This window comes from Patagioenas fasciata, chromosome 19, assembly GCF_037038585.1.
Source record: "Patagioenas fasciata isolate bPatFas1 chromosome 19, bPatFas1.hap1, whole genome shotgun sequence".
Classification (NCBI taxonomy): domain Eukaryota; kingdom Metazoa; phylum Chordata; class Aves; order Columbiformes; family Columbidae; genus Patagioenas; species Patagioenas fasciata.
In genome coordinates, this window is record NC_092538.1 from 13,994,820 (window position 1) to 14,018,672 (window position 23,853).

The 23,853-nt window shown below is 52.6% G+C and overlaps 1 protein-coding gene across 1 annotated transcript; it reads right to left on the bottom strand.

Moving 5' to 3' along the window:
• Nucleotides 1–406: 406 nt before the first annotated feature.
• LOC139829456 (F-box/WD repeat-containing protein 10-like) lies at nucleotides 407–11,990 on the bottom strand. Its single transcript, XM_071817009.1, has 12 exons — nucleotides 11,792–11,990; nucleotides 11,573–11,700; nucleotides 10,486–10,602; nucleotides 9,850–9,977; nucleotides 8,744–8,944; nucleotides 7,673–7,794; nucleotides 7,178–7,326; nucleotides 6,109–6,251; nucleotides 5,253–5,411; nucleotides 4,084–4,277; nucleotides 2,463–2,654; nucleotides 407–1,490 (listed from the first exon to the last, which is right to left on the bottom strand). Exons 1-12 carry the CDS (start codon nucleotides 11,934–11,936, stop codon nucleotides 631–633), a joined length of 2,538 nt encoding a protein of 845 aa, XP_071673110.1. The 5' UTR covers nucleotides 11,937–11,990; the 3' UTR covers nucleotides 407–630.
• Nucleotides 11,991–23,853: the final 11,863 nt, after the last annotated feature.

Here is a 23,853-nt window from a genome sequence, read left to right on the forward strand (position 1 = left end):
GGACCCTTAGTTTTAATTACCTGTTCATTTTTTTCTTTGAGGGACAACTATCATTATTTTTCACTGTGAGGCCTGACTTAATCACAGGGTTTGGAAGTTGAAGATGACACTAAAATAAATGAAGCAAAAATCACCACCACTCTACTGTAAGGAGAGTTTCCCAGAGTGAAACTGCTGCTTACAGCACCCCCTCATCCACATCGTTATAACAAACATGTCAGACAAAATCAGAGCCAGGACTGCCCTGTGTGCTACACCACTAGTTACCGGCCTCCACGTAGACTTTGCGACACTGATCACCACCCCCTAGGCTCAGTCCACACTTCTTCAGCTTATAAACTCTAATCAATCCACACAATCTCCAATAAGATTTATTATTATCATTGAGACACCTTGGAGACACATGTCGAGCTTTATTAGTGTCTGTATTACCAGCAGGTCTAGCAGGATAAATCCAGGACAGGACTCAGTCCACTCACTGCCTTGAGAAACAGCTGAATATACCAAGAATATCTCTTCAGAAAAAAACATACAGGGGAGACGTCTTTTATACTTAGAAACTACAGGGGTCGTGGCAGCTGGACGCCAGAACCCTCAGATAACGGTTGGTTGTTGGACTGAGGGATCAGCTCAGATAAATGTATTAAAGCCCAGCTCAGGAGCGGGTATCTTCCCCTCCCCAGTGAAAGAGTCCACCGGCAGGCCTTTCGCTTTCCGTAGCCAGGCTCTCCTGCGCGCTCGCTCCTGTTCTTCCGTGAGCTGCTGCTCTGCCTTACACTGAGCTGCAATAGCTGCCTCGTACCGCTCCTTCCATTTTTCCGTCAGAAGCCTGAACCCACCGTTGGGCTGGGAAGGGTCTGCAGCACTCGTGCAAAAAGAGATTTTTCTCCTGGAAACCACTTTGTTTTCCGTTTGTGCAATGGGCACATGCGTTGGTTTGGTCCTCTCAGCAGCAGCTGTAACGGGATCAACAACCTGAACCCCATCTCCAGGGGGAGGAATGACTTCACCAGGAGCTTTCTTTTCCTTCAGCAACCCAGAGCAAGTCTTGAGCCGCACAACAGAGGGAGCAGGGATGGAGGACTTCACAGTGGGGCCATGCAAAGAGTTTTTCAGCTTGAGCTGCAGCATTTTGGTTTCAAAGGGCACAGAGATTATCCTTGGGGTCAGAGAATCACTGTGCAATTTCGCACGTTGGAGCTGGGCTGCCTGATCGTTTTTGCGTTGCAGGGAGGGTTTGTGTATTTGTACCTTTTCAGGGTGGTGTTGCTCACTTTCCCAGGCTTCCTTGACTTCTGCGTGGCGATGAACGGGGTACCGATGAACGGCGGCTGCCTTGCGGGCATTCTGCAGCGTGCTGAGTGTTAAGAGGAACTTGTCAAAGGACATGGGACTACTTTCACCTCTTCTCTTTCCAAATTGCCAAGTGGATTCTGCCTTGTCAAGATGTGCAGGCACATTGATAGAAGTGCCATGTTCGAGTCTGCTACCTGTTCCCAAAAATACAACACAGCAGGAGTCAAAAATAATTTTTCTGATCACCATTGGCAGGTTGTGCGATTATGGCCTTGACTAAGAACTGGACGGGGATTGTGTAAAATGCTCAGCCCCACGGACTTTGCCATAGTGATACGTTTGTCACTTTGTTCTGCCATGTCATTCCCATGTCAGTGCTTTGCAACAACAATTCTCCTTTTCCAGTCTGGCCAGCTGGAACTTCTGCCCCCTGGGAATATATTTCAGAGAACATTAAGTTCAGTGCAGAAAGGCAGAGCACAGCAAAGCAAACTAACGAAAGTTACTGCTTGTTCCTCATTTACGGAATTTAGAACTGATTAATCTGCACATACACATGACCCCGCTTCTTAGTTACAAACATGGGAATGTGGGGTTAGAGATTTTTTGATGGGCACAGCTCTCTGAAGTTCTCTTTCAGAGCCTGCCTTCAACTTCAAGGGCCCAAAACATTCTGAATGTAAGACTTTAGAAAAATTAACTTGGGACAAATGCCGTATGGTCACAGGCCACATTTGCGGTCTCAGTGGTCTCTCATTCTCATGTCTCAGGCTGCCGTGTCACTGTTGGCTGAGACAATTCACATGTAATTTTTTTAAACAATTTTCTGAGTTGCTGCTATTGATTAAATACCAGCTCCTCAAATTTTGTGCATGGTTCTGCTACACCTGTTAAAGAAATAAAACACAGAACAAGGATATAACGAAGCCCCCTAGACAGCAGAGAAGTAGAGCCGTACAGCTAGAGCTGAGCACTTGTCCTGTGTCTTCAACGCACAGCAGGTTCTGCAGCCATCACAGGCTCTGCCAGTGATGCGTGTGAGCACTGCAAACCTTCCATCCAGAGCAGGCCTGGCTTCCGGAGATCCTCGTGTTTCACTCTTTAGTTTATCTGAGGTGCACTCGTTTGAGGAATCGCTGTCCTGCCTACCCGCCAAGGGTCCTCACCAGGAATATCTGCCGGGAATCCTCTAGAACGTGCTCTCGCCAGTTTTCCCGAGGTGAGGGCGCAGGGTTGTGTGGTGTCAGGACCACACAGTTTATTGCGCTGCTCTGCCTGAACGTGAGAACTCTGCTTCATCTTGAGCAAATGCGGGTGCTGCTGGCGAGCTGCTGATGTCAGCAGTTTCTTGCCGAGAGCTAGAAAACAACACAAAAGTAATCTCAACTTCACTGGTGTCCAACCTTTAAAATTTAAATAAAACGTTCATAACCGTCGGGCTTTAAGTCTTTGGTTACTGTTTCGCCTCTTATCACAGCTTCTGAAGGTCTAGGGATTAGAAACAATCCAAACACGTTTGTTTAGCAGAAAACTTCACAGCATTCAAAGATGACAGCAAATGTAGATCTTTTAAAATATGAAGTATGTACACACAGCCCGTACTTTTTTGCCACTAGAATTACAATACACTGCACTCCTATTTGTTTCCTGTTTCTACAAACTGTGCGTCCCTTACCAAGTAGAGCCACATCAGTGAGGTCAACACCTGGTGGCCTTAAAAGCATGAAAACTTTCTCAGTTTCCCTGCAATACACAGTTTGACTGTGGAGCTGGAAGATCTGTGATACGTCCTGCATTAAATAACTGCTGATTAAAAAAAAATCACTGTGTTACGATTTAAAAGGTGCCTGCTCATGTCCAATTGCATTTCCCACGGATGGCAGATCTCAAACGCAGGTGTCCTGTGGCTTTCTGGAGTATTTTCTAATAAATAAGAACTGAACCAGCAGCCTGTTTCCCTGCACACCAGCTGTAATAATGTGAATAATACTGATTTCTCTGTTACTGAGCTGGAAAAACGACAGCGCCTGTCTGTACGGGGATATAGCGGAAGATTTGGCGAGGAGGTTAGTTAAATGTAAATACGCTCAAGTGACTTGCACCTGTCTGTAAAAAAGCACACACATCACACTCATTGTTTTACTGACCTTGTGTGCTTGACGAGCAGAACCTCTGTGTTAGATACCATAGGCCTGTGAGGAACTCCAGGCACCTCATCACTATGGCTGAGATTCCTGCTCTGTTGTGAGAAAGAGCAGGAGGCTGCGCCTGCCTGAAGCCTTGAAACACAGGTGAGCTCAGCAGCTCAGAGCTCCCAGCAGGGCTGAACTGACCAGCGCCTGCGTCCCTGCCGGTGTCACCTCTGCTGGGAGCTCCCGTGAGGCTCCGGAGATCCCCCGGTAGAGAGGGAACTAAAATGAAGCTCGCTCTTTGCAGCACACCCGTGCCCTCTGGCTCTTCTTGCGACGTGCCTGCGGATGTGCACACACTGTCTGGACAAATGTCTCGAATTTATACCAAACCTTTCTAAAAAGGCACAAAAGTTTTACAAAAGCCTACAAGTGACGGAACCATTGAAACCAACAGCACACCTCCCAGACTGCGCTTTTGAAAAGCAGAGAGTCTGTATATTGATTAAGACGAAGGCAGCCATATACTTGCAATTATTTCAAATTCATTTTAGGAAACGCCAGCGTGTTGCAGAGGCCGTTTGTAATATTTTGAGGTGTTCCCCAGCCTTTCAGTGGCCGGCAGCGGACCCAGGTTGAGAACGTGAGCTGTCAGCACCTTCTGGTTCCAGAGCCAGGCGGCGCATCCGGTCGTGGTACAGCCTTCGCCAGCAGGGAACCGCGGTTCTGCTCCAAGTCGCCTGCTGCTGGTTGGTCTTCCCCGCCACCTCTCGGGCAGCATCCAAGGTGTAGTCCCAGCTGACGTCCCCAAACTGGAACACCAGCACTAGGGCTGGAGAATTTATCACCATCCTGAAGGAGGGAAGGAAAAGCTGTGAAAGCACCAATACCATTAACCCAGGGCTTAGTGCCTGCAGGCACTTCAACAGCTCTGAGATGACCTGCACTTGTTTAAGGGAGCAGGAACAATTAACCCCATCGGTGGTGCTGCACATTGTAACCCAACCTCTGTGTGAGCTCTGTGGGGCTCTTTTCATTCAGCTCTATAATAAATTTAGTTGTAAGATGATTAGGATGAAAACTTGCAGCAGTAGAGTGAGCTAGATCAGTGCAATGCCAAAAGAAACTGGAGACACCACATTATTAGGGACGTTCAATGTAAATTGGAGGGGTGGAGCGGGCCTGGCTGGGATGGAGTTTACTTCATAGCAGCCCATATTTTGCTGTGGTTCAGAGCTGTGACCAAAACACCAGCATTTTAGCCATTGCTTATGCAGAAGCTGGGAACCACCTTCACTTCAGAGGTGCAGATGTGAGGACACCTGGGAGAACTTTCCACTGTTGGCTTTTACAAAGAGGCAGTAAGGCAGGGAACAGGTAGAGGCTTTGTCAGGCCTTGGCTCGAGTCCCCAACCTGCTAAGAAATTTGGGTGCTCAATTCAACTTGGTCCATAGAATCTTTCAAGCTGGAAAAAACCATTAAGATCATGAAATCGACCATAAACTCGGCACTGCCGACTCCACCGCTGAGCCACAACCTGAGGTGCCACATCTTTAAAATACCTTCGGGGATGGGGACTCCACCGCTTGCCCGGGCAGCCAGTTCCTCTGTGTGTCTTAAGTTGGATAGAAACGGGAAATTGTCAATTGCTGGATGGAGTAAGCAAATCTATTTTTAGCCACTGCTAACAAAACCAAGTTATTAAAGCAGTCAACAAGCAGTAGAGCCTTTTAAAGCTTATTTGTGAGAAGGAAAAATGCTTAATTCCTTAAATTACCAAGTTATCTACCTAGTTTAGTTCAGAGACGACAGCTGCCCTCACCAACCTGTTTTCTGACACGTGGACAGAAGAGATGGGGCCCCCGCTGGTTTCGGCCGTCAGCACTTTCAGGCAGGTCCCAGTCAGGTAGTTAAATATACGGATGTTCCCGTCAGCGCAGCCACTGATGACTCGGAGATAGAGGAGCTGCAGAGACACGACTTCCCTGGAAACACAACACGGCAGCGCTGGGACATCCATCGTGCTTTCCCGAGGAGACGCGATCAGCTCCCTCTTTTGTCCTGGAGGAGATGCAGAGCTCTGCCTCCATCAACAGCCTGAATAAAGAAGCTCATGGAGATATTTCGAAGGCCTGGTAGCGAAGTCCTTCATAATCCCTCCCTGCCCAAACCAACCAACCCAGCGCATCCTCAGAGCAGCCACTGTGGCTGTGGCCATCTGCCGTGTTTTAAATTGCATTTTTATGTCTAGGAAAGTAATAGAAAATAGTATGATGGTACAGTTCTAATGAGTATTAGAAAATAACATAGTACACAGTTGGCAGGGTTCAGCATATAACTTGGCCACCTCTGACATAGACCATGTCTTCTCTTGACCAGGTAGCATGACACCCTCTTACATACAGGTTATGATCCTTGAATTATTAGACTATGCCCTGCCATCCCTGTTCATGAACGAGTGGTTGCAATATGTGCATTTGAGGTTGTTATAGGTCTTAACTGACAAACACTGGTTATGATCACATAGTGCCTGACACTTTTAAAGATGAAGATCGTTGAATGTGGGGATATTTCAGATACTAAGCTTGATAATTAAGGCATTCTGTGTTTCTATAAGGAAGATGTGTTCTTTACAGACTTAGTAGATTGCTGAATACAACTCGAAACGCATCCGATTCCTACTTTGGGTGGTGGAAAGCTACGAGGCATCTGCTCAGCTTTCCCAACATGCTCCATCCCAGGGCGCTCCCATCGGTGCTGCCTGTGACAAGGTGCCACTGGTCAAAGGACAAGCACTTCACTGGGCCTTGGTGCTCCTCTAATGTCTGCAAAATAAAAGAAATAGGTGTAACCCTCAGTAATCTAGATGTAAATACGCCAAGGTATCTCATGGCATTCACAATACCAGCCTCACGTACTATGTTGTAGTTTTATCAGGTGTTATTCTAATGTACCAATATACTCTGTGGATAACTGTTAGTTTTACAGTCACCAGAAATATTTCAGGCTTGCTGCTGATAATGAGCTGCTGGTGTGGAATTAACATTAATTTTCCATCTTTATTTATGTGCTCAATAGATGCCACCACACCAAGGCCTTTATCATCCATTGAATACTCACCCAGGAGAGAAGAGACCCAATGGCCCTGACTGTAATGAAAGGGACAATCGCAAATGTAGCTCAGCTGGAGCTGGGAAATCCTGCATCTGAGATTGCTCTCAATTTGCAGCTAGATTGCTCTCAATTTGCAGATAGCAAGAGCTTCACTCCTCTCAGATGTGGACTAACACTGATTCTGGACACCTGCTAAGGTAATTAGCAGTCTCCAGCCTCAACCTTTAAAATGGAGAGCAGCCATCCAGCTACTTCAGCTGCATCAGCTGTTACCAGTTGTGAAGGTTTCATATTTTAGGCTGACAGGTGAGACCCAACCCCAAGAGCTGTTGGTCAGACCCCAACCTCTTCCCAGGGTCTGAATGTTCCTGCAGGAGCGGGGGTGAACGTTTCTACAGGAATGATGGGGTCAGGCACAGCAAATCAAACCCTGCATTAAAATTGACAGTTGTTTGCAAACAAGTTTTGTATCATTTGCTTACAAATAAATCTGTGGTTTCTTTTACCAGTTTAGGCTGCCTTTGGTTTGGGGCTTTTTTTTTTTTAGGACATCTTTGGCAAGAACCAAAGGCTGTGATAAACTAGCACAGATTTTTAAACATTTAGCACAAAACGATCCACCTAAGAAGAAACTCACTTTGATCAGAGCGCCCGTATCCGCAGCCCAGACTCTGACCAGCCCTCGCTCGCACCCGCTGACAACGCGGGCACCGTCGGTTCTGACCACCCAGACAGCGCTGCTGTGCTGCAGGGTCTGGAGACATCGCCCACTCCTCAGATTCCACACTGTTGGGAGCAAGGGGGAGAAATGTCACAAATTAATAGTAAAGAAACCTCTGGCAAAGCTGCAAGCTGATACCATTTTCCCCGAGAGCTGGTGTGGCCTTATAGCCACAAAACCTTTAAAAGTGAATAAAAGCAGAAGTAACAAGAATTTATGCAGTGACACAGAGACCTTGCATGTGCACGTGGCCACAGCTTCGGCTGCTCTGGAATCGAAATGAGACGCTAAACTCCACCCTCCAGTTGATGCCCTTGCTCTATTCAGACGCTGCCCGTGTCACCCGTCACACCTCCAGCACTCTGCCCATCTCGCTGCTCCCGGCCTTTGGCTGGAAGCTCCTGGTCTCACCTTTTACCATCCCATCCCTGGCTCCCGACACGAGCTGCTCTTCGTGTAAATCCAAGCAGGTGACTGTCCCATAGTGACCATTGAAGACTTTCACACAAGCACCACTGTAGATATTCCAGCACCTACAAAGGACCAACCAAAACAGGAATACAACGATTAACTTGATTGATGGCTTATTCATTTAATTATTTCCGACTTAACAGGCCCAGCGTTTGTCCTCTACAGATTAGGCTAAAGCCAGGAGTCATTCCACTAAGGTGTCAGAGTATTTGGAATGATCAAGTCAGGATTAGTATTAATTTTTTACCAATATAATTTGTTCTACCTGCAGACTAGCTGGAAACACATGTCTAGATTCCACCTTAGGCACAGCTACCTCCAATTAACCTTAAAATGTAGAGCTTTGCAGATAAAATTGTTTCTTTAGTGGCTGCTGTCAATGTGATTCCTGTTGGCCTCGGAGAACACCAGCACCTGTTCAAACAAACATTTTGGAGCAGGGAAGAGCAGGGGGGTCAGAGCCTGAGTCACTGTAAACTCTTTCCCTTTTTAAGTGCTGCCTTTCATGAATTTCTGGTATTGCTGTGCCAGAGCCAGACAACCTGCTGTTCAGCTTTTACCCCTCCTTGTGATACTCTTGAGATGTAGAGATAAATAAGACGGAAGAGCTGAGCATCTCCTTGTCTGAGGGGGCAGTGTCTGCAAAGGAGCAGCTGTGCAGCGGGTACCAGGCTGTTAAACCTGCTCAGCCAAACTGTCACAGATAGACCCAGCCTTGCTGAACTCAGTGCTGACCTTAGCAAGGCCAGAATCTCACAGCAAGTGCCTATGGGAAACATCTGGTGTTTTGAGGCACTTTAGGAAGACCTGTGCGTCACCAGGCGAAACTGGAAAAGAGAAGCTGTCCTGTGTGAGTGGGGGTTGTTTCCTTATCTACTGTCCTTTCCTCGTTACTATAGCGAAAGTGAGGGAAGGAAGATTCCGAAGATGGGCTGGAAGGACTAAAGATGAATGTTTTCCTGGATATTCCAAGAGGCTGGTATCCCGTGGCACGGTCCCTGTGCTGCTCACCTGATGCTGAGATCAAAGCCTGTGCTGAAGACGAAGCCTTTGTTCTCATCGAGGAGCAGAGCTTTGCTCCCAGCACTACCAGAGAGCAGAGGCGGCACTTCTTTCGTCCCCGGCATGCCAAGGAACCGCACTTTTCGGTTCGCAGAGCCAACGGCTACCAGGTCACCACCACTGTAGTGGATTATTCTGCTCTGGTCTGATCTGGATAAGAAACAGCGACTGAGATGAGCTTTAGCCGGGTGACAAGGTACAACATGTCTAAGGTTGTGACAGGGATTTCTCTGATGCTTAATGGTCTTCACTGAGCAACCTGACACACAACACACTTAAATGGGTGAATCCTTTGCAGGGCACCACAGCCAAGGTCCCTAATTCTGCATATTCAAGATTGTATCTGGAGAATAAGCTCAATAGGTGCTGGAGCGAGTTGGGAGAAGGGAACAGAGCTGGTGAGGGGCTGGAGCACAAGGGTGATGGGAGCAGCTGAGGGACCTGGGGGGTTCAGCTGGAGAACAGGAGCTGAGGGGAGACCTTCTGATCTCTGAACTGCCTGAAAGGAGCTTGGAGCCAGGGGGGTCGGGCTCTGCTCCCCAGGAACAAGCGCCAGGAGCAGAGGAAACGGCCTCAAGTTGCACCAGGGGAGGTTGAGGTTGGATGTGGGGAACAATTCCTTCCCCAAAGGGCTGTGGGGCATTGGAACAGGCTGCCCAGGGCAGTGCTGGAGTCACCAGCCCTGGAGGGCTGGACAGAGGGAGATGAGGTTGTCAGGGACATGGGGCAGTGCTAGGGGTGGGTTAATGTTTGGACTCCGTGATCCTGAGGGTCTTTTCCAATCAAAACAATTCTGTAATTCTAAAACAGGGAGAGTGCTCTGCATCCTTTGTGATACACTGGGGATCACCAACCCTTAAGTCTTTAAAAATTCCCCTGCTATCTTTATTAAAAACTGGATTTGACACTGAGGATTTTTCAACACTGATGCTGAGGGACTCTCCCCTCCAGCCACACATTCCCACAGAAGGACCGCAGGGAACAGAACGGGTTTGCAGAAGCTGCTGTTGGGCCCTACAGGGTTAGTGCAGAGAGCAGCCAGGCAATCTACTCACTGGTCCATGAGGACACGAACACTGTAGGAGCCACAGAAGACATTTCTCTCTTCTAGTTGGATTGTGTCGGTTTTCAGATCACGATAGGCTTCCTGCAGATTGTCTTTCTCCTCCCGTCTTTTTCCTCTCTGTCCAAAGAGAAATAGGGAAAAGTAGCTCATGGAGGGAGGAATGTAGCATTATTCCACAGTATTACACATAAAGGCTTGGTCCCTACTATAGTGATGAGACCAGAGACAGAATGTGTTGGTAAGGAACACCCAGAGTGCAGGAGCTTCCTGCTTGGTGCAGAAACAAGGGTTGTTCCTTGGCAAAAATGCAAGGCCTGACACCTGCACCCTTGATTTCTGGGGAAAGTGCTGTGCCCTTGGGATGCTGCCCGGCCCTGCTCGCAGCCCTGGCCCCAAGGCTACGCCTGCGAGATGCATTAGGACAAGGCAGGATTTAGGGATGCAGGCTCCTGCTCGTGACAGAAGGTGCTGAGCAAGCTCTGGTCCTTAGGAGTTGCTCACGATGGTACAAACCAGAAGAACAAAGCAACTCCAAATTCACTGTCACATCTTCCAAGATGTGTCCTCCTTCTTCCTCAAATGCTGAAATGCGGGATCCATGGAAGGCAAACACCTTCCAACATACCTGCGGTTTACTTTCACAGTCATGGCCTTCAATGACATCCCCCTCTTCGTTTAACACTGGAACTGCCACATCGACTCTTTTGGCATAGGTTGGAACTGCTCTTCTGGGGCACAACCCCTGGAATGAACCGGCAGAGGCACCACAGTCACCGCAGAGCCCGAGCACACAGAGGACGCTGCTCACGGGTGGTGCTCCAGCATCTCCATGGGACGCTGAAGCCACACGCAAATCTGAACTGCACACACTGGTTTACTGTTCCTTAAGAGACCTGACTTGCATTTACCACCTTGTTGGTATATGACTTAACTTCTTGTGAAAAATCATTGCTCTTTCTTTTTTCCTCCAAAATCCAGTCTTGAGCTTCTAAGAACCTCCAAGACTTTTCCATTTCAACAGAAAAAAGTTTGAAAGTGCATCTCATCTCTGGTGAGCGCTCAGTTGGTTCAGAATCCAAACCCACTGAGATGAGAGGCTCTCGAAACATCTTCAGCAATACTTAAGTCTCATTTGTAATGCGCAAAACCTTACACGAAGCAGCCTTTAAATGCTGGCCCAGAGCTGAGATTTCAATGCTCTCTTCACAAATCAAAGCACACAAAGATCTCCTACTTTCTCTCTTTGGGGATTTACCTTTACACTTAGCTTGGTCTATGGCAAGTCTGTCCTAAGCATGACAGGCATTTCCTAGCAGTTCTGCTTTACTGTGTCCCAACCGCCAGCTGTGACTTCTCACAAAGTAATCTCATCTTTCCATCTTCCTTGGTGGAGCAAATAAAGCTCAGGGAGCTGTCACCAGCTCCTGGAAATACAGGATTTGCATTCCTGACCAAACCCTGTTTTCTTTGTTACAAGAGTGTTTCGATCCATTTTTAGAGTCGCAGGCTCTCTGAAGGTCAGTAAAGGCTCTTGCGTTGTGCTTACTGGTGACAGTATGAACATCTAACCTGGCTTAACTCTGCAGATGGAAGAACAGGACAAAGGTGGGAGGTGGCCTCTAGTAAAAGCATTTCCATCTAAGGGTTTGGGCAGTAGCAGAAAAACCCTCTTTTTAAAGCACATCATAATGGCAGAAGCCCAGGCATCATACCTGCAAATATAGGATCCCCTCCTGGACTATTTTATGACATGCACGTTCCTTCTTGACTTCTTTGGCCAGATAAGCCCAGAATTTATTCACAGATGCACATGCTTTGAGGGATTTTCGATCCAAAAGTCCTGAGGAATTAAAAGGACAGAATGGTCCACACTCGAGGCCATCCATGGCCCTTGGGGGAAACCACCCTTGGAAAAATGAGGGCAGCTTTACCAAAGATGTACAGGGACAGGTGAGGTGGCAGGCAGCTAATTAAGTTCTTGGACCCAAAGACATTAGAGGGTGACTGGTGGGCGGCAGGACCCACAGCCTCATCTCGACCAGTTAAGGGGCACAGCAGGCGAGTTCTCCTCTGCATCAGGACCCTCCCGGGGGAGGCACTCGGTGCTGTGGGGCCAGCAGCTCACTGCTGGTGGGTGACCACCTAGGAAACAGAGGAAATGACAGTTTTGTAAGCACTTGAGCTTCAGTGGCTATTAATGGTGCTGTTGTTAGCAGCGCACCGCAAGAGCTGGCTGATTTTCCTTAAACCCTTCACTATTGTACTGTTGAAAGGCAAACACTGGACACTCAGTGTCTTGCAGGACAATTCAAGCCAGCAAGGCTGGGGGGCAGAGGTGTGTGGGATGACAACTCTTCCCACTCCCCTTTGTCCCGAGGAGCAGGCAGGGGCTCCCGAACAGCCCGGAATCCCAGTTCTAGTCTGCAAACAAAAGCTCCCTCCCCAGAGGAGGGAGGGCTGTGTGCTGCTCCTCCCCACCGCCGGCCCTGCAGGGAAGGGCTCTGCTGACAGCCACCCAGGCTGCTGACAGGCGACATCTTCCTGCCTGGGCACAGTTGCTTGCAGTTTGTGTTAAATTCAGCCACTTTAAGTCTCAGCTGGGAGAAATCAAGAGGATTTTCGCAGCTCAGGGGAATCCAGCACAAGCCCCAGCAAAGCAGCATTTGTTTTTCCTACACCCTTAACCCTCAAAAACACTACAGGGAAAACCAGCACGGCATCCGCACCCAGAACACCGAACCGCGCCGGCCTGGTTGCCCTCGGTGCGAGGTTTCGGTCCCCTCCAAGCAGCACATGAAGCACCAAGCGGTGCCCCCAGGCCCAGGTTCAGACAAACCCCTTTGTCCCCGGGTCCCACCGGCGCCCACCGGCCCCGGGCCCGCTCACCCGCCCCGATGCCCTCGCCGCGTCCCGTTGCCAGGAGGCAACCGCTGAACGGAAACCTCCGAGCGCCGCCCGTGTTCTGCCGACAGCCGCGCCCGCCCGCCAGCGCCCGGCGTTCCGTGCCGAGCACGGGAACCCGCGGCGGGGCAGGGGGCACAGAGGCCCCGGAGCACAAGGCAGCTGGAAAGTGAAGCAGAGGGGCTGTAAAAAGACCTCAGAGAAGCGGGAGAGAAGAGAGGGGTAAAACAGCCAAACACCACACACACTCCAAAACAACCACCAACAAACCACACTTCCTTAGCCATCTAATGATGCAAAAATGCATGTAGATTAAGATTAAAGACCTGTTCATCTATCATTTGGGAGAAGGTAGGGGGATTAATTAGATTACTAGAAAAAACCTTTTGAAAAGAAGATCAAGTTCTGCAGAACAGCCTGCAAAGGCCAGGATGAACTCGTACCTCCCCAGGGACTCCCCTCAGCCTTGCAGGGACAGGCCCAGATGCATCAGGACAGCAGTGGCACGTATCTGGGCCATGCTCTGTTCACAGCAAGTTCGGAGTTATCGCTGTGCCTGTTAGGCAGGAGTGGAAACGATGGTGCTGGATGGGAGCACAACAGTCTCTGCCCTGCGGAGATCTCAGCGCTGTGCAAAGCACTCGAGGCACCATCCCATGCACATCCCCATGGTCACATTCGCCGTGCAGGATTTTAACACGGCCCTCGGGCTAAGCAAGCAGAGAAATGCAATGCTCCAGCCTCAGCTATTTCTCCAGCGCTGGGTTGTTTTCCTGCCCCAAAGAGCTACTTACAACAAATCCACCCCTTTTCACCAGTACCAAGCACTGCTACGGGGTCTCTCTGGGTGCTTGCTCAACTAGATCAAAGCTTGGAGCTCTGCCCAGATCACGAACCCCTCCAGAAATGCGTTTTACTCCCTATGCACAAAAACGCTTCTCTTACCTACCTTCCTGCATATCTAATGGTATCTCATAAATAATATTTTCTAGCAAAACAGTCCATTTGGGATTACAGCACCCAGACACTGCTGTCCCAGGTGAGAGAAGCTCTCAGACCCCAGACCTCCAGGAGGGCTCTGGAGGGAGCAGCCACCTCTCCCTGGGCCAGATTCCATTCTGTCCCCTTCTTCATGTTCACAAGAAGGTGCAAGCACCCTGATAGGGCAGCTCCTACTAAAACCAGCCCTGAGACCCTCATACAACCGCCCATGGCCTCCTGGCTTTCACAGAGACCCCCAGCCCCAGCGCTGAGATGTCACTCTCCACACCAAACCCGAGCCCTGCCAGGGGGACCAGGAGCACATCCCACCCTGCCAGCTCTGTTCAGAAAACCCAGAGTTACCTTCCCAGCTGCACATGGCTTCCTACCTGAGGGGGGCTCAGCAGAGCAAACGAACTAGGGCTGCGGGTGGTCCCAGCACCCCCACCCCAGGCAGCAAAGGAGAACCATGGCAGCAGCAGATCCCACAACACATCCAGCACCCATGGGGGGGGGGGGGGGGGGGGCAAGTAAAGCAAGAAACCCCCACAGTGGGCACAGAGAACAGGACTGAGCACAACACATGCCAGCACTGGGGCTGCTGGGCTTAAATTGGTGTCCAGGAGCAGGGGGGTGCAGGTGAGGATGCTCAGGGTGATGAAGGCATCAGGGTGGGGATGCCCGTGGGAGAGGGTGTTGGGGCTCTGAGGTGCCTGGGGATGTGTGTGTGTGTCCAGCACTGCAGGGGACAGGGGGACAAGCACAGCCCTGTGACACACACATAGTGGCTGCTGTTGGGTGTCGTGGTGTGGGACCCAGGATCACCCCAAGATGCTGCCCTGCGCTGGGGCCAGGTGGGTGCTCCCCCAAACTGCCAGCACCCACCCCCGGGCACCCCCCTCACTGGCTGCCACCCCTGGGCAGGCACAGCGGTGCTGGGCTGTACTGGGACCTGCTGGTTCACAGCAGGATTTGGGGGGGGGGCTCAGGAAGAGTAGTCGGGCACCCCACCCTGTGCTGAGCTGGATCCATCCACCAGCAGCATGTGGAGGACATTGGGGTGCAGGGGGGCTGGGAAGAGACTTGCAAGGTGAAGGGGCAGGATATAGGGGCATGGGACAGGGTAGTGGGGTGCAGGGAGAAATAACAGGGTGCAGATGGATGACGCCCACTGGAGGGCAGGTAGAAACACAGTCCATGGATCCCAGCACCACCCCACCAGCTCCTGGTGAAGCCAAACTGGGGTAACTGGGCATTGATGCTCATGGCGAGCGCCCACGGTGTATCCCAGCAGGGCTCACCCCATCATGGAGGGGCACAAGGATGTTGGGGGGCAACTCATGAAGAGCAATTGCATCCCCAGCCCAGGATCCCTGCTCTGCTCCCCCAGTTCCCAACACGATCCCCACACCAGCGGGACCCCAGGGCAGTGCATGGGGGGACCCTCACCCTTGGCTGCTGCCCCAGCCCCCAGGCGGGGTCCCACAGGGCTCTCCCACCCCCCTCCAAGCTGGGTGCCCCCGTGGGTGCAGCAGAAACGCCTCCAATATCCATTTTAAGCCTTTTTTTCCAGGAAATAGGAGCCAGGAGCCGCTGAGCGGTCACTGTCAGCCCCTGCCCGCACGGAAGCCACTCGGGGTTGCAGACAAGCCAGGTCAGCCGTGTTCATTGAGAATGGTTGTGGAGGGATTAAAAATATTTCCACTAGCTCTGTAAGAATGTATAAACCTATACTCTGCTTCTCCCTGAATAAATGCCTCTCTGACCGTCATGCAAAGGGAGGTACTTCTGTAAGAAAATAGCAACGTTAAAAAAAGGAAAGCGCTAATACATCCTGCAGGGCCCTGCCATGCCAGGGGGGTCCCTGCCCGTGGGGGCCAAGGGACCCTCTGGCTGGCACGGGGACATGGGTGACGCACATGGACGCTGGCCCAGCACCCTGCAGCACCCACCCCCAGTACAGCCCCCGTCAGCAGAGCCCTTGGTGTGCAAACCCCTCGCCCAGGGGTGAACCCCCCGGGGACCATGGCTCAGGTGGCCCTGCTAGGGAGGGGACACGTCCCCACGCTAGGGAGCTCCTAGTGATCCCATTGCTCCCAGTTCTGCCTCCACCCTGCAGCTTTGCTGTCCCATCATCTCTCCCCGTACCCAGGGACACCCCTGCGGGGGACACGGCACCAGTGTTCTGCAGGGCAGCAACACTGATGGGGACATCCTGGGGGGACACAGGGACACAAAATAGTACATTGTGGGAATGCCATACAGATGAGGACATCCCTGGGGGACATGGGGACACACAGTGCTGCTGTGTCAGGGCGCAGTGGGGACATCCTGGGGACACACAGGGACAGCACAGGCAAGCGAGTGACAGCAGAGGCTGACACACCAGCGAGGGACGATGCTGTCACCGCAGGCCGGGCAGCGCCGCGGGCACGTGATGGTTGTTATTGCTTTGCAGGGCCAGCGTTCCGGGGGCCAGGCTGGGGAGCCAACCTCTGATTTGGGCTTCAAGGGGCTTTCTCCAGGGACTGTCCCCCTGTGCCAGCCAAGGCCTGGGGGGGAGCAACTCTGTCCCCAACAGCAGGGCAGATGGAGGGGCTGGGATCGCTCGCCCACTTAAGCCAGGGCCAAGCTGAGCGTAACAGCGGAAAGCAGGCAGCCCGAGGTGACACGGGGACAAGGGACACGACTGGCGAGCAGATTGGCCAGTGGCCCTGCCCCGAGCGGCAGGGGGCACAGGAAAGCCAAAGCTTGGGGGGCAGAGCTGTCCCCAGCCCGCCGGGGGTGGCTGGGGCAGCATCTGGCCGAGACAAGGGACCCCCGGGCTGGGTGGCCTGTCCCCTCGCTGTCCCCGCGGGCTGGGCGCTGGCCGGTTGGCTAAGGCGATACCGCAGCAGCGTAGGGTGGCGGGTGCGGTGTTGGTACCGGGGCAGGATGGAGCGCGATGTAAACATTTCTGATCTGGGGCGGTGGCAAGGAGCAGGAGGAGGAGGAGGGGGCTAGTGCGAGTCCTTCATCTGCTTCTGGATCTTCTGCAGCATCTCCTGCATCCGCCGCAGCTGGAGGGGAGCAGAGCAGGGAGCGTGGCGGGGGCTGGCACCCCCCAGCCCCCTTGCAAACCATAGTGGGGTTGAGCATCCCAAGCAAATTGGGATCCTCGAGTGCTGTGGGTTGGGGAGGGAACCTCTGACACCCCTCCAGCACCCCCCACCATGGCTGGCAGCTGCTGGGGTCTGCGGGAAGGGTGATCCCTTGCTGTGGTCGCCGTTTGCTCTGCCCGCTCCGTGATCTTACTCACGATCTTTTGTATTATCACAAAACGCACATTTTGAGTCAACGGATTCTCATGATTTAACAGTCTGTGAACTTACTGTGCCATATAACAGACAAAGACCTATTAAACGGTAATATGCTTAAACAGATACCTACAAAGGAAACAGGTTAATAAGGAAAGCATCTTGCGGAGTTCAGCAAGTTTACTGTGACCTGTGTGTTATCAGTTAACTCTCTCAGCTTGTTGAAGTTCAGACCGTTCCGCCTGTAAAACTGTCTGAAATGATTTAATGATCTCTTGTAGAGATGATTTTTGTCCTGCTCTTCTCGCCTTAAAAACAACATTAATTGCAACAAAGTGTTATACTTCAAGATTCTATTCTCCGGCCACTTTTCCCAATCATTTAACTTACACAGCAGCCACCATTAATTACAATATTTCACAAGATCTTCCTTCCTCCTATTTCCAAGTGCTTTCCTATGTTTAAAAACACCTCCGAATACCGATTTCTTAGGAACACGAACGAAAACAGTCGTTCCCGACCCCATCTCGTAAGTAAAGACCATGAGAAGAGGGAGGGGGGGGAAGCACAGGGCTGCTGGCAGCGCGAGTGGGAAAAGTGGGGAGAAAGTCTTACGGTGCACTTATAGCACAAAGGAACAATTCTAACAACAACCAGTAAAACAATGAACTCGCATTCCTGACAAGCTGCTTGATTTTCAGCAGGGCAATACACAGAAGCATGTAATATGTACTGTAAAACCCGCAGATAACACGTTGATAGCAAACATTAGCATTCTCTGCTGCTAATTTCAACACCAGCGCTTAGTTAACTTCTAAGTTTTCAACTTGCTTATTGAAGATGGTCGATAAATTGCATGTAATTCTCATTGGGACCCTGATAATAGTTATAAACGATTTGGCTCCTTTGTTGGTTTCAGACACCTCTACTACAGCTTGATATGCAAAGTCTGTTGACTGCCTCAGGATTTCAGAACTAATCGCTCCTGTAATTGTGGTGTGCCAATCAGTGTCTGTCCCAGGAGTTGTGGGATACCCACCCCTTTCAACGAGTCCCCATCGTTCCGTCCTAAATGATCCATAGCTGTTATACTGCATAGGTCTAATTTTGCTTGAGTCTTTCATGGTTTTTATCTGATCTCGGGGCAACACATACAAGAACTCTTCTTCCTGTTAACTTTTGAAGAAAATGCTGCAAACCCCCGTCCTCATCCGAGTCATCAGATAACGCGGACTCGGACGGTGCTGCAGAATCGTTAGGAACAGGGGCGTTCGGAACAGTGCACGTTCTCGCCAATACTTTCTAGCATCATAACTATTCGTATAACCTGAGTCCCCAGGCGCACCCCCTTTCCCGTCACGATCAGCGTGACCGCATTGCCGACTGCTGGATTCACTCGCTCTCAGCTGATCTGATCTGTCACGCAGTTCTGTTGCTCAGTTCTTATGCAGCGACTCCTTCTGCTCTCTCGTGGAAGTTGGAGGGTTAAAAGGCGGTAAAAGCAGATACGAATTGGCAAAATTGTTTGCGACTTTAGCATTCTCAGCTTTCTCATGTTCTTTGGGCAAGTTGTCTGACTCCAGTCCTCTGGACTTGCTGTTCTCACCAGGGTTGGGCAATGGTACAGGAGCCCACCCGCTCGGCATTTTTCCTCCCCCCGCCCCGGACTGCTGAGCTGTCGGGGGTGCCGAAAGCACAGCAGGGGATGGAGTAGGGAGAGTATCAAAGACACGAACCGGGCGAACTTCACAGCGACTTTCAGGATACTTATCAGGCTGCAACGCTGCAAAAATTCCCGCAGCAGCAGACCGTTTAGCCTTAAGATCTTTTAAGGTGCTAATTATAAGCTTCCATGTAGTTGCTAATGATTTAGCTTCTTTACCTCCATTGCTGACTTTATCCCATAACTTCTGCCCTGTGTCGTCCCAAAGCTCAAGTTTGAGTCACTAATGCTCATAACAGTCTTTTCAGGTTTTAGTTGCTTCACTGTAGTAATTATCAGTTTCCAGGCGGTTACAACGCCGAGAATATGTTTTTCACTGCGACTAATTGCCTTCCACAACACCGTTCCCACTTTTTCTCAAGTCTCTATTTGAAAAGCTCCTAAGAGATCAGCAGGAAACCCATTGCCTCTGCACCAAATTAACAGTCTTTTGAGGTTACTCTCCTCATACTTCACCCCTCTCTTAGAGAGAATATGCGAGAGGAGCCGCAGTATTTCTTCTTCTTCTTTAAAAATATTCTGCCCCGTCTCCTCCCGCCCCCAGCTGCCCACCTCTTTGGGTGTCCGTTGCAAGGATATCGGATCCTTTATCCCTCCTCTGTCGCTTCTGTAGCGATCAATCAGGAGTCACGCAGCCCGCAGACCGCGCCCCGGCCACGGTCCAGCCGAGCCGTTCCAGCTGGGGCTCGCTCCCCGCAGCGACCGTCCCCCTGCCGTAAATTCTCCTTATGGATCACGTCGGGGTCACCACTTGCGAGGGCGAAAACTCATGGACTCCACACAATTCAATACGAATTCAAGCGAAGCCATTTATTAGAGAAACAAGCCTCTTTATATATGCAGTTATTTCCTGATCACGCGTCCACGCTCCAGGCGTTCACGGGCCGATTGGATATTGTCCGTGTTCACGAGCTGTCCACGGGCCCGAGTCTCACTGCTGATAGGCCTGTTGATTTACATCCCCCACCACGGCTGGCAGCTGCTGGGATGCTGCGGGAAGGGTGCTCCCTTGCTGTGGTCGCCGTTTGCTCTGCCCGCTCCGTGACGATTAAACAGAGCTCTGGTTTGTGCTCCTGACACGACCTTTGCCTTTGTGCCATTAACGCGGTGTGAATTGTGTAGAATCGAAGCAGGGAGAGCTGATGTCAACGGGAGGAGCTTTGACGTGTCGGGTGCGGAGAGTCTGCGGGACTGGATGCTCTTGGAAGCTGATTTCTGCAGCGGCCGATTTACGGGAGCTCGTGCAAGGCTGGGTTAAGTTTCTTTAGGAATATTTTCAAAGTATTTGCCACTATAGACTCTGAGTTTTGCTGAGGGCCACTGCAACGGAGATTCTTGAACACTTTCTCGTGCCCCCAGGCTAATCTTCCGCGGTGTTTAAATGCTGCCTAGGAAAGTTCAGTGGCATAATGATTCTATTTGCTGTGTGGCCACAGCCTCAGTGTGGAAATCTCTCCGTGGACAGATCGGTAAGGTTCCTCGCGTGTACAATCCATGCTTTTCAGACGCCCATCTCTTCATGCGTGCTTTGTGAAGCGCTGAGGATGGTAACGTTGATATTTAGCTTGTCCCTGGCAATTAGCGCTAACATTCGATTCATGAATGTGCGAGTGAGACGCTGAGGAAGAGCCTCCGATGATGGTGTGTCAGCAATACTCGATTTCCTAATCCCGCCATTTGTTTTCTACATCCCAACACGCAGAGCACAAGAGGACGGCTGCAGGTCAAAGAGCTTCTGTTACAAAAACTTCATCTAACTCAATTCATGCGCTTGGTGCTAGGAAGGCAATTTCCTTATCAAGTCTGTTTTTTCTGCAAATGAAATGTTAAGTGTTTTCTCTGGTAGGGGGAGCTTCATTTGATCTATCAACACATTAATGTACATGCTTGCAGTTGTTGTCATAGTTGTCCTTCAGCAGGAATGTATGGTAAGCATCCAAATAAAGATCAGTATTGGCGGCTGGTTTGCGTGTGCGGGTTTGAAGAACTCCCTGCGCAAGCGTGTCCTGACTAATGAAGTGGAATTTGGGAAGGAGGATGTCCAGGGAGTGACAGACTCCTCCTGGCACTTGGAGCAAGCTGGTAGCTCGCGGGCGAGCGCTGCTGTGTTGTGTGTCCGTGTGCGCGTGTTTTGGCTGCAGTGGTCCCGTTTCTGGTGGGGTTCGGAGGGCTCTCCCGCCTGGGCTGGTTGCGGCTGCCGCAGCCGCGGTGCCGGGCAGCAGAGCTGGGCTGTGCTCGCTGTCCTGCCTGTGGCTGCCGCAGGGCGCTCAGGAATTGCTCCTGAATGAGTCCGCCGCGTGCAGCTGTGGAGAGGAAGGGGCTGTGAGCGGCCGTGTGGCCGTTGGAGCTGCCGCGGCAACGGTTCCGCAGGCAACGGGCACCCGGTTCCACAGGCGGTGCCGGCGGCGGCTCCGGCAGGCGGTGGAGCGGCCATGGCTGCGGCGGGGCCGGGGGACCGGGGCGCGACTGCCACCGTGCGGGGCCAGAAGACGCGGCTGAGCCGGCGCGCCCGGGAGCTGCGCGCCGCCACCGCCGTGCAAGGTGCTGCCCCTTGGGCTTGGCGGGGACGGGCTGGGGCTCTCGCTCCCCGCGTTGTCCCGCACCAACGGCGCCTTCGTGTCCCCCAGAGCAAGGGAGGCAGTTTTTCACGCAGTCCTGCGAGAAAAAGCTCCATGGGAACAGGGAGCGGCTCCCCCGCCTGTGTGAGGCCGTGCAGGAGGATGCCCAGGCTCTGGCCATGGCCCGGAAGGTAGCGGGAGCTCCCATCTGCCACGTCCCCCTGCCCGGTGCTGGCCCTGCAGAGCCACCTGCTCCGCCAGCCCTCTCCGGGAGCAGACAGCAGTAGGACGTGACCGTCCCCATGCTGACGGGGACGTTCTCTCTGCCCGCAGCACAAGCCCGTCCTGGCCCCCGAGGTCCTCAGGGCGCACAACTTGCCCCCCGATCTGGCCGGGCTGACGGTGGAGGTAACGGGCTCTGGTGGGCACGGGCTGGTGCGGGGGCTGGGGCTCAAAGGACACTGGGAACAGGGTGCACCGTGGAGGGAGCCGGTGCCGGCACAAGGACAAGCCCACAGGGCTGGTGTGGTGAGACACGGGGTGTTCACCTGTGTCCCACGGGTCCCTTTCCACCGCAGGACGCATCCGTGCAGGTCCTCCTTTAGCTCCCGGAGCAGATCCCTTGCCCCAGCAGAGCTCCTGGCCCTTCCAGCTTGCCTCTCCTGGGCTGTCTGACGCAGAGTCCCCCAGCCCTGAGGTGTTGATGTCACCTCTGCCTTAGCCCACCCACCCCCCAGAGCAAAGCTCTCCCAGTCCCCATCCTTCCAAGGGAGTGACAGTGTCCTGGAGCAACGGCCCAGCGTCCCCGGCTCTACGGTGGGGGGAGTTTCCCAGGCAGGACCCCCTTCTCCCGCGGGTGCCCAGCAAGCGCTGCCTCCGGCTTGGTGACCTCTGGCTTGCCCATCCAGGAGGCCCGGGAGAAGCTCCGGGCCACAATCTACAAACAGGCGAACACGCTCAACATGCTGGACTACCAGCTGAGGCAGCGCTGCCAGACCCGGGACAAGCTGCAGCAGCAGCTGCTGCGGCTGCAGGAGGAGGAGTCGGATGAGACCAAGAAGCAAAAGCGGGTACCCAGGACCCCTCTTCCTGGGGTGGCTGCACCCATGGGAGGCTTGAACCCAAGCCCTGCAGCCCCTGCGTAGGTGCTGGGTTCAGCAGGTGGTGTCAGCCCATGTGTCCCCGCCATCTCTGCCCCAGATGATTCGCCAGCTGGAGAAGGACCTTGACAAGAGGCGCGCCAAACTCCGCGCTGCAGAGAAAGTGGGCACCGTGTACGAGCGGGTGTATGATGCCCTGCAGAAGGTGAGCTCCTCCTCAGCGGGCCATCGTCCCACCCGCTCCCCCTGCAAAGGCAGCGAGGTGCCCCAGGGACTGTGCTGGAGGGACATCCTCCTGGCTCAGCGAGGTTCTTCTGCTCCCCTCCATGAAGCGGTGAGAGCCTGGCCCGGGTTGCCCAGAGAGGTGGTGGAGGAACCATCCCTGGAGACATCCCAGGCCAGGCTGGACGGGGCTCTGAGCAACCTGAGCTGGTGAAGACGTCCCCGCTCATGGCAGGGGTGGCACTGGGGGAGCTGGGAAGGTCCCTTCAACCCCAGCTATTCTAGGATTCTGTGATTCCATCCATTGTCACAGTGTGGGGACCCCCAGGGCTCAGTGGGGTGACACGCTGTGGTTCCCTGTGTCCCAGGAGGTGAGCCAGCTGACTAGGGAGGCGGTGCGCATGTGGAGGCAGTCCGAGCTGGACGACATGGAGCTGAAGGACATGGAGGCCAGGGCCGAGGAGGCCCGCAAAGCTGCTGAGATAGCCCAGGTGAGATCAGCCAGGGCACTCTGGGGCCCACTGCCACCCTCCAGAGCCCACAGACAGCACCGTGCACCCAGGCTGGTGGATCTTCCTGCAATGAAGAACAAAAGAGACTAAGCTGGGCTGGCCCACGGCACCTAGATCCTCTGGAGCTACTCTCACGTCTCATTCTTGGGCCAGGATGCCCTGGGGCTGGGGACAACGTGCCCAAAGCAACAGCCATGGTGAAAGCAGCACTCTCCACCCTCCAGCCCTCCCTGCCCTCCATCCTGCCCACTTTCCTACCCAGCCCATTTACACGGGGGGGTCATTTATGACACTGGCCATCTCAGAAGCTCAGCTGGCTCACAGAGGTCCATCCTCAGAACAAAAAAGCCCTTGAGGTCCTGGAGCAAGTTGAGAGAAGGGAACAGAGCTGGGGAAAAGGCTGTAGCACAAGTGTGATGGGAGCGGCTGAGGGACCTGGGGGGTTCAGCTGGAGAACAGGAGCTGAGGGGAGACCTTCTGATCTCTGAACTGCCTGAAAGGAGCTTGGAGCCAGGGGGGTCGGGCTCTGCTCCCCAGGAACAAGCGCCAGGAGCAGAGGAAACGGCCTCAAATTGCACCAGGGGAGGTTGAGGTTGGATGTGGGGAACAATTTCTTCCCCAAAGGGCTGTGGGGCATTGGAACAGGCTCCCCGGGGCAGTGCTGGAGTCACCATCCCTGGAGGGCTGGACAGAGGGAGAT